The sequence below is a fragment of the Olea europaea genome, chromosome 6 (assembly GCF_002742605.1).
Source record: "Olea europaea var. sylvestris chromosome 6, O_europaea_v1, whole genome shotgun sequence".
Taxonomy (NCBI): domain Eukaryota; kingdom Viridiplantae; phylum Streptophyta; class Magnoliopsida; order Lamiales; family Oleaceae; genus Olea; species Olea europaea.
Window position 1 is genome coordinate 28,512,773 of NC_036242.1, and position 11,480 is coordinate 28,524,252.

Consider the following 11,480-nt stretch of genomic DNA (forward strand, 5'->3'; position numbering starts at 1 on the left):
TCAGGTCTATCGCCCAATCTTTGAACGGTCAGGGTTTGATAATGGATGTCATCTCTCTTGCCTGCGCCCTTTGTATTGGACCATGCTTTTGGCACGCTAGACAACTCTTCGCATATTGAACACATAATTCTCTCATCTTGGGCCAAAAATATCCATTCCTAATAATTAACCATCTCATCTTTTGGCCAGCTTGACGAGCTCCACATATCCCTTCATGCACTTCAGCCATGATTGTTCTAGCTTTTTGCAAACTTACACATTTTAGTAATATACCATTAGAGCATTTCTTAAACAACTCTTCATCTATCAATGTATAGTTTAGCAAATGCAACTTCATTTTTCTACTACCTCCTTTATTAGGTTCTTTAAGGAACCTTTTAATTTCTACCCTCCAATATATTGCATCTCCATTTTGTATGCAATGAATTTCAATCCTTCTTGCCCTTCTTTGGACTACGGGTAATATTACTCCATATTCACAAGTAGATTTTCAATTTAAAGCCTTTGAATACCCTAAGGCCATCTGGGCCAACTCATTTGCTATGTCATTATATATCCTATTAATACATTGAAGATCTACTTGGTCGAATTCTTCCAATAATTCTTGGGCGATTTCATATTGATTTATAATGGAATCACTTTGGCATTTAAAATCACCGATCAATTGGTGAATTACCAAGTGAGAATCGCCTCTAACAATCACATTCTTTATCTCCATCTGTCATTAATTCTAAACCCACGATTAAGGCTTCATATTCGGCTTGATTGTTGGTGCACATCCTATCCAAAGTGAATGCAAACTTGTAACAAATCCCTAAATAATTTATCAATGCTACTCCTACTCCTGCACCCTTAGAAGTTTTTGACCCATCGAAATATAAAACCCAAGGTTTTAATTCGAATGAATCGATTTCTAATTCAATTTCTTCAGGCATGTCAAGGCATGGATGATCGGCCAGAAAGTTAGCCAAAGCCTGATTTTTGATTGTCTTTTGGGGTATGTATTGTATTTCGAATTCTGATAACGCTAAAATCCAAAGGCCTATCCTTTGGTGTAAAATAGGGTGAGAGAACATATACTTAACCAAATTTACTCTAAAAATCAAATAAATGGTTACGGGCCGTAAATAAGCCCTTAATTTCGTACATGTGAAATACAATGCAAGACATAATTTTTTAATGGCAGAGTAATTACATTCACATTTTGTTAACTGTCTACTAAGTAGTAAATCGCCCTTTCTTCACCAAATTGGTCTTCTTGCGCTACCATTCCAGTTATTGATTTTTGTTCAGCCGATATATACACTTTCATTGGCCGTCCTTGGATTGGTGACACCAACACTAGTGGACTTGATAAATATGTCTTTAGGCTTTCAAAAGCCTTTTGATACTTTTCTTTCCAGACGAATTCGTCCTGATTTTTCAACTTTAAAAGCGGCGAAAAAGTTTTAGTTCACCCTGCACAATTAGAAATAAAGCGTATTAAAAAGTTTACTTGGCCTAGAAACCTTTGCAATTCTTTTGTATTGCTAGGTGGTTTGGCCTCTAAAATGGCCTTCGCTTTATTTTTATCAAGTTCAATCCCCCTTTTGTGTACTAAGAAACCAAGGAAGTTTCCTGTATTAACACCAAATGCATATTTTCAGGGATTCAATTTTAGTTTATATTGCTTCATTCGCTCAAATGAACATCTCAATTATTCAAAATGGTCCTCTTCTTTAATGGATTTGACCACTATATCATCTATATACAACTCAAAAAACTTGTCTATCATATCATGAAAAATCAAGTTCATTACGCTTTGATAAGTCATTCCTGCATTTTTCAGACCGAAAGGCATAACTACCCATTCAAAACATCCTAGAGATCCAGGGTTTCTAAAGGCAGTTTTGTGTATATCTTCCTCAGTTATATAAATTTGATTGTATTCTGAATACCTATCCATGAAGGAATATATTACGTGTCCGGTAGTCGAGTCTGCTAAAGAATCTACTGTAGGCATTGGATATTCATCTTTGGGTGTTGCTATGTTTAGGTTCTTAAAGTTTATGCACACCCTTAATTTATCTTTCTTTTTTAGTACTGGCACGATATTGGACAACCACTCGACATATCTGGCTGTTCTAATAAAACTTGCTTTTAATAATCGCTATATTTCTTTCTTAATCTCAGGAAGTACATTAGGAGCAAAGCGCCTAGGAGGTTGCTTATGAGGTTTAAAATTTAGCTTGGTTGGCAATCTATGTTCCACCAAATCTCTATCTAAACCAGGCATATGTTCACATTCCCAAGTAAAACAATCCTTATCTTCCTTTAATAAAGCGATTAATTTATCACTAACCTCTTGATCCAGCATCTGGCTGACGAATGTTGGGCGATCTTCCCCTTCATTGCCAATATTCACTTTAATCAGAGGGTCTTGTGCTTGAGCGTATCTAGGCTTGGTGATCCTCATTACTTCATCGTCCATTTCCCTTATAGGCACTTCTTCTTCTAAACAATCCACCTTGTTGACTTCTCGGCCAATACTTTGTTCCAACTCGAACACTGCCAATTTGTCTCCCAATGCTTTCAAGGCTGCTTCTTCTTTCATCTTGTCTTTACATTCTTTATTGAAAGTCATTAATTTGGCTTTAAATGTCTGAACATCGGCCATTTGTCTTTGTTCCTTACAACTCATTTAAAACTCCTTGATTACTTTTTTGCCAATTACTGGCTCTTCTAGGGCCACTACGTTTGGCCTCATTTGACTGAACATTTCAGTGAGTGCATCTACTGAAAATGGCTCTTCGCTCTGTGAAACAATTTGAGTTTCTTCTCCATCTTGGATTACTCTGACAGGTCCGTAATTTCATTTGTACATGAACCTTTCCACTGAATTTGCTTCTGCGACAAAAGTCTATGATCTGCCTGCACCACTTCTGCTTCACCCTTGTCATTCCAGAAAATCAGGCATTGATGGAGTGATGAAGGTATGCAGCGACTTCCATGTAATCCCTTCCTAATAACACATTGTAACTAGTATGACCATTTATTACGAAGAAGACTGTGGCCCTAGTAGTTGTCCCTACAGTTATATCCAATGGCATAATCCCTTTAGCTGAAGTTGCTCCTCCGTTGAAACTTGTAAGGATGACTTTTGTTAGAATCATATCACTTTCTGTCTTTACAAATTTCTTCATCATCGTAGATGTAATGGTGTTTATAGCTGCTCCATTATTGATAAGTACTTTCGCCACAGGTATACCGTTAACTAAAGCCTTAACGTACAATGGCCTCAAGTGTTTAGTTAACTTCATGGCTGGTCTCTTAAAAATAACCTTTCCAACAGCATCTGTTTATACTTCCTGCTTGTTCTCTGTTGAATTATCCTTTTGTGATAAGTCAGCTTGCAGTATGTCACACTGAGCTTCCGCTTCCTGAATTTTCTTTTTATTGTTTTCTAATACTTCTTCTTCGGTTACCCAACCTGTGGGAGAAAACAATATTCTTGGAAATGATCCATACTTTTCAGAGCGAAGTACTCTCCTTTTTCTCTTGGGTGTCCCATACAACACATAATAATTGAAAGAACGTCCAGATGGTTCTCCCAACAAATCCACTTCACGAACACCTTCTCTATGTAGTTGCTTCAACAGGGTATTGCGCGATGCTCCTCTCTTTCTTCTTTCTGCTTCCGGATTAATTTCCTCTTCGATGTCCGTCATACCATCATCCTCTTCATCATTGTAGGCCCCTCTAGAAGTTTGGCCTTCTTCACATTCCAGCACACATGCTTCTTCTTCGTTATCCTCTATTTCTTCTTCTTCTTTCTCTTTGTTCTTGAACTCATTGGCTAGTAAATAGTTATTAGCCATGACAGGAGGTAACGTACCGAACTGAATACTAAGGGGCTGATCTGGATCTTCTTCGTCCCTTCTATCTCGCTCAAACTTCGATCTCCCAGAAGAACTCTCTGGCAATTCTTCCATCGATTCACCTGTACCAGTCTCTTCACTGTCTTCGAGAACATTTTAATTGGCTACCTCGAGTAGTTTAGGCGCCTTAGGACGTGGCACTCTCTGTTGTTGCCTCATCATTCGTCCATAATTCTGTTGAAAATGCCTTTATTGGGTTCTAGTCATCTCGTTGAAGGGTATCACCCTTCCTGCATTATACTCGAACGAATGCCATACATTTGGTTGGCGAGGTTGCGGCCTGAATGTTCTTCCATTATTTATTGACCTGAACTGTCTCTCAAAAGGCGGTCCCTATAGAATGATGTATCTCGCCCTCTAACAAGCTGAGCGTTTGGTAAAAAACTAGGGCGATGGTGATGCTGCCATATCCTTGGTTTCTTTGTATTTGTACTCACTTCTCCTTTACATATTGCACACATGACGTCTTCATCCTCTTTAGGCTCCTTCCCTTTGATACGTTCAAAGACACTGGGGTGTGGCCCAGGGTCCTCCTCTCCGTCGTCTATAATCAACTTGAATTTTGACAACTTGTTTTTGAAGCCAGTCGTCATCATGTTCACCCCAAGTGGCTATGGAAAAGGGTTTTCATCCACTGCCATCTTCTTCATATCCTCGAACGTAATTCGTCATGATTCAATGGCGTCCTGTAACACATGGTGAAAAATCAAACAGTTGTTAGTCAAATGTGACCATGCATTATGCCGCTTACAATATTTTTTACTCTTGATTTGTTCAGGGCTTGGCAACTTATGTTTATCGCTCAACTTTATCTGCTTATCCTTATATAATTTATTAAATATAAGGTCAGCTTTGATTACATTGAACGAGTACGTTCTACCCTTTTTGTTTTCATCTTTTATAGGCTCATCCTTACCTGACGATTTAGGCTTAGCCATTATAGGACAAGTATACGCTTCTCCTTTGATTAATTCGGCCAAACACATTTTGGTTTGATCGTAATACTCGACATTAATGGTATGAACATCAAAATTTAGGTCTCTATAATAAGTACCCTTGCTAGAATTTTTCATTTGCTCTTCTTCTCTTATTAATCGTTCATACCTAATCACGTTTGCACTCAATTGAAAAAGATCAGGAAATTCGCTGTCTTGGAATTTCTTTTTCAAATCAAAGTTTTGACAACTTTGAGCGATTTTGACAAACTCCTGTTCGGGCAAAGGTACAAAATATTTACCTCTTGCTGTCTTGAATCTTTGAAGGAAACCTTCTGCCCATTCGTTTGGCATTTGACGTAGATTCGTCAAATCGGTCAAAGTAACTTCAGACTCAATTTTATAAAATTGAGCATGAAACAATTGCTCCAATTGTTGCCATGTTAGAACAGAGTTCGCTGGCAAATTTACGAACTAGGAGAAAGCTACTACTGTTAATGAACTAGGGAACAACCTCATTTTATGGTAGTCGGTCACTTCACCACTTTGCAGTATGAATCGTCCGATGTGTTCTAGAGTAGACATCTCTCCTAAACCGGTAAATAATGAGAATTCTGGCACTTTATACCCTCTAGGCCATGGATATGCTTGGTCTACCCAATCAGGATATGGTTTTGTGTAAGTCGACCTAATGACAGGACGTACCTCAAAAGCCATTTGATTCTATATTATTTCCATAATTTGATTTCTTAACATGACATTGGGGTCATATGGAATTTCTACAGGTTGGTTGATCAGTTGATTTGCCTGAGGCCTGATGTTTGGTCCTTGGTTGGCAACAAAGTTGCTATGATTTGGGTTATTGTTACCATTAGCCTGAATATTTATTCCTCATTAACACATAGGGTATTCTGTCCATTATTTAGAACATTGCCTCTTACATTTAGGTTACCGCCCAAATTAGATGCACTATTATCACTATTCTGATTTGGCATTACACCATCCCCCTAGTTTGAAGTAGACGAACCAAAAGTGGTTCTATCCCTTGATTTGGACTTAGGATTGGGGAATTATGTCCTCCAATTGTCCTAACTTGAAAGTGATTTGCAATAGGCACAACTGGCTGACAAATTTGGCCTACTAACTTGTTCATTATTTCATTTAATGTATTTAGTTGTTTGGCCATGTTATCATAATGTGCATTCCCATTCTGGGTAAATCTTTCCATATTATGAACATTTCGTAGATTTACCTGTTCAACGACATCCTGTGTGAGTTCTCCAAGCAATGCATGCATGGTTCGAGGACTCAACTCCGTCATTGGTTCGTAACGACTATGACTGCTCTGACTCCGTCCCTCTGTTTGTGGAGAGCTTTGCTACTCCTCATATTGCTCGATTACAGACTAGACTCCTCCCTGACTTGCTGCTTCCTTATCAGATTTGTGAGGCATATTGTTTAACTTTTCGTTTCCTCAACACCAAACACCAAGGTCCCACCGGGCGTGTCAAATTGTTTTGCGCGGGTAGTCGTTAACAATTAAAAAAGGGATCGGACGATTGTGTAAGGAACAGACCTCTTGAGATAAAGTCCCAAAAATGGGTGTTTTACTGACGATGATTTACAATTGGAAATAAACAGAATGCCTCCAAGGGGCGCAAGCACACGAGTACTAAAAAAAGTGTTTAAATTTAACCTAAGAAATTAAAATTAGATATTCTCTGTTTGAGAGTATTTGATTCCGGACTTTTTCTCTATGTCTTCTCTTCCTTTTTATATTCCCTTGATGATTTCCTCGTGACAGATCGCTTGGAAACTGCTTGATTGCTTTATAACTACCCACTTTCCTTATGGTGGCTAACTTGTCATGGAACTGTCGTCTCTAACTGCTACCATTACTCTTTGTCGTTCAACCGCCTTCAACTGGGCTCCTTGAATTGTGAAATGTGATAAGATTACTCAATAACTACTTCAATAACTGCTATTCTGGATAACCATAATATTTTATGTTTGCCAATATCCTTGGCGATTCGAAAGTTTAGGCGAGAACGGGGTCATCGCTCTGGGCGACCGTAAGGCACTCCATTCGCTCAGATTCTGAGCGTCTTGTAAGATTGGGCGATGATATTACTGTGTTCGTGGGCTTCTACTGCATTCATCAATAATCTGTTTAGACCTTTATCCTGGACTCCCCAATTGGACTTCACTCTTTGGACTATTTGATTTGGACCGCACTTTTAGTGTGTCGACAATGTCTCACAACCAAAAAGAGAAAACACAATCTGGGTACCAACAAATCAACCAATGGAAAGATGCCACAACTAAAGAGTAGTAATTAAACGCCTTTTTTTTTTAAACGTTCTTTGCTTGGTGTACTTAATTTTTTGTACATCAAGATTTCCCATAATCACATGGGGAAGGGCCCATTCGAATATTTTATTCGAGTAGGCCCCACTTCATGTGAGTGTATGGATATCTTAATGTACACAATATTATGTACTAGTATTAATCTTTTTTTTGTTTACTTTCAATTATTATTATTATAATTATTATTTTTTTCTACGTCAATAGAGTGTTGCTTCTGGTTGAGTCATGTAAGTTCTTAGAACTTGTTTGACATAATTTTTACTTTTACTTTTACTTTATGTAGAATAGTTTCTTGAAAAAGTTACATCAATTTTTGTTTGATAACTAATTTTTAAAAGTCCTCTCTATTTCGAAAGTGTTTTTATATATTGAACCAATTTTTTTGAAAAAAAAATTTTAATTGGAAGAAATACTTTTATAAAATTAGTCAAACAGGTCCCAAAGTAATTTTTGAATTTGAAAAAATTATTTTGACTTTTCAAATGTTATGCCAAACGAACGATGTGAAGATGCAAAATTTTAACACTTGAGACCCTTTTTTATCAGAATTTTTTTCTCCACAAGATCGGTTTTTTGGTTCACATTGATGGGCCTAATGAACAATTCGATTAATTGTTGTTGTAGACAAATAATGTCAACTCGGATTTCTCTCCTTTCTATTCCATCAATAAAGTTCGTCTACATTCTAAATTTTCCTCCAAAATGTGAACATGGCCATATTCAATTTAGGATGAGAAGCACTTGGTGTACATGTAGGAGAACCCCTATTGACACCTCATGATGGGGGTGGCGTTAGGGTTGGTTAATTTTTGGTGGAATCCACGCTTTGTGAGTCATTTGGTTGGATCATGTGAACCTGGCTTCTATACACGAGAAAAAATTCATTTAGGATTAGCGAAAATGGATTGATGGGTAATTCACTCTTCAAAGTCACGGACAAAATTGGAACAGAAAATTCCAAGTTCTCAAGGCGTGTTATGATCGTTTCTTGGTCTTTTTATTTTAACATAACCATCTCATTCGGAATCTTTTCTCAAGTGGTGTGTGACAACTTACACTGTCATCATGATGCGCCACGGATGATGTCATTTTTAACTTTCTAGGAAACTACCAAAGATAAAAGGACAATTCGTTATCTGCTTCATGGTAAAGGACGACTTTGTCTGGCTTCATTACTCTTATATACAATGCATACGTCATGTCACCATACCAGCATGAAATTTGGTATTATTTATTACTACTGTAAATTAAATAAGTAAAAAATAAAAGAAAAGAAAAAAAATTATGACAGTTGAACTGCAAACTTACCATGACAAAAGAATTAAAATTTCTCAACCTTGTGTAAGAACATGGGATTTAGAAGTTATGTCATAGTTTGTGAAGGATCTCTAGAAAGTAGAATATTCTTGAATTCCTATTTAATAAATTATCTTTAAGCGAAAGTGAATTCAACTCATATGAAATTTCTAACTATCTTAATTTCAGCGAAAACATGTAGTACTTCAAGTTGAATTCCTTGATCATGACAGACTTTTAACGCGGTATAACTAGTGAGGCAACGCCAAGAGTTGTATAAATGGAGCTGAAATCCATTGGAACAATCAGTTCTCTCTGTCTTGCATTTTTTATTGTCTACATATACTTAGACCTAAGCCCAAAACATCATCAAATCGACCATTAAAGAAGAAGAACATGGCAGAACTTTCTGTTACTGGAGCATTGATCTCGGTTGAGATGGTGATTTCACTTCTCAAACAACGTCTGCACCTCAAGAACGATGTTATAGAGGAAGTTGAGAGGATCAAAAGTTGGCTGGAGACGCTTCAGGCCTTCATCATGTACCATGATGAAGATCGTGCTGTTCACAGCAAATGGCTCGATCGTCATGTGGAAAAAGTTCGAACTATTGCTAAAGAAATAGAGGATGTTATCGAGGAGTTTGAGCTTCATTCTCAACACGTATCTCACGGGACTGAACTCGCTCAGAAAGCCTCGGAATTTTTCCATGATATCAAGCATTATGTTCCACTTAATGATACCTTTCACAAGATAACAGCCATCAAGAGGAAGATAGGTGATTTTATCGAGCAACATCAAATTATTAAAGACATCAACGTTCCGGGTTCTGGTACACGGACTCGAGTTCTTGTTAATCCTCTTAATTTTGATGATCCAGATGTCAACAATAAATTGTCATCTGTCTACAAGGATCTTCCAAGCGATCTTAAGAGTTGTTTCTTGTACTTGAGCATTTTCCCCCAAGGTTACGATATTGATTGTGGAAGGCTCGTGCGCTTGTGGGTAGCAGAAAAATTTGCGAATGAAAGAGATGGCAAAACTGCTGAGAACGTAGCAGAGGAGTTTCTCAACGAACTAATATTGTGGAATTTGGTTGAGGTTTCTAGACGCTATTCTGATGGACATCCACCCAGGCACTGTCGAGTTCACAACCTTGTGCTTAAATTTATTTTTAGTAAGTGCGAGGAAGAGAATTTTATATCAATTATCTCAAAACAAAGTAGTCGAAGACCGAAACTACGACGCCACCTATCTGTTCAAAGTGCGTGCACTTGTTCATCGGGGAACACTAAAGAGCCTGCAGGGAGATTCAAGAACTTGGTCATCAGGGGAAATTCAAGAGCTTGCAGGTGTTGGTCACGAGATAGAGATTTCAGTGATGTTCGTTCCCTGTTCATCTTCGGCTCCGATAATGATTCTGTCTCCATTACTGGAAACAGATTTCAAGATTTCAAATTGCTCAAGGTCGTAGACTTGGAAGGCTCATCTTTGACAGAATTTCCAAAACGAAATTATAAACTCACTCTCGTAAGGTATCTTAGTCTAAGGGATACTAAAGTAAAGGCAATTAATGACAGGTCCATAAAGAAGCTTGGTTGCCTTGAAACATTGGACCTCAAGCAGACTAACGTGACCGAGCTTCCAAAAAAAATCTGGCGACTGAAGAAACTCCGTCATCTCCTTGCTGGGCGAAAGACTGCGAACAATTTTGCAGATTCTGACTCTGTGCAAGGAGTGAAGGGGATTGAAAACTTGACGAATCTGCAGAAATTGTCATTTGAGAAAACCGTGAAAATTTTTGCAGATTTTGACTCTGTGCAAGGAGTGAAGGTATTTGAAGGGGTTCAAAAGACTGATCTGCAAACATTGTCAAGAATTGATGCTGGACAAAATGGTAAAATCATAAAGGAGTTGAAACATTTAAGCCAACTGAAGAAGCTGGGACTTACTGGGCTCAAGAAAGAATTTGGTAGAGACTTGTGTGAATCTATCAAACAGATGAGACATCTTACAACTTTGGATTTATGTGCTTCGACCAAGGAAGATTATCTTGAACTGGGTGATTTGGATGCGGAACCACCTCTCTCTCTTCAGCGGCTATACTTGAAAGGGCGTCTGGAAAAATTCCCAGAGTGGATCTCTTCACTCAAAGATCTGTTTTGTCTTCGTCTGAAGTATTCCAGGTTGCAGGATAGTCCACTGAATTCTCTTAAGAATCTTCCGAATCTCGTGGAGCTTCATCTGGTAGATTGTTTTGCGGGAGAAGACTCAGAAGAGTTGACGTTTAAAACTTCAAGCTTCAACCAAATAAAGAAGTTGGTTATCGACCAATTTTCCGAGCTACATACAATTAAATTCGTCGAAGGAGTGATGCCTGGACTTCAACAAATTTCTCTCAGCAGGTGTCCAAAACTGGAAATGCCTCCACTGGGCATCAATAAACTATCCAAAGTTGAAGAGCTGACACTATATGATATGAACCAGGATTTTATAGCATCAATCAGAAGGGTGGGTGAAGATAGAGCCATGGTCCAACATATTCGTGTGATCCATTCTTTCACTCTTAATGGTCAGTCTTGGTCCGTTGAGAATCTTTCCCATTCTTCTACCCTATGAAAGCTTTTATTGGGTGCAATGTCTTCTACCCTAATCCTGTTGAGTTTTCAAGTCACGCAATGATTAATCTTCTCATTTTGGTGTTTGCCTTTAATCTTTGTATCCATTGATGGGATAGGTTCCCAATGTTAAGAAATAATTGTAATTTATGATATTTTATTTTATCTTTAAATAAAGAATGATTAATTATTATTTGCATACTTGAGTAAGCGATTAAGGTCATTGATCATATTTGAAAAGCTCTTATTACCGATTAAGTTTGACCTTATGGGTGGAATTATACAATTAAAAGCAACAAGTCACTTTTTAATTGTTTCTAAATGGTTTATCAAACAATTCACTTTAT

General features: G+C 37.7%; 1 protein-coding gene across 1 annotated transcript; it reads left to right on the forward strand.

Annotated features, from left to right (window-relative positions):
• The first annotated feature begins 8,911 nt into the window (after positions 1-8,911).
• LOC111395362 (disease resistance protein RPM1-like) lies at positions 8,912-11,134 on the forward strand. Its single transcript, XM_023021336.1, has one exon. The coding sequence runs from the start codon at positions 8,912-8,914 to the stop codon at positions 11,132-11,134; it is 2,223 nt and encodes a 740-aa protein (XP_022877104.1).
• The last annotated feature ends 346 nt before the right edge of the window (positions 11,135-11,480 follow it).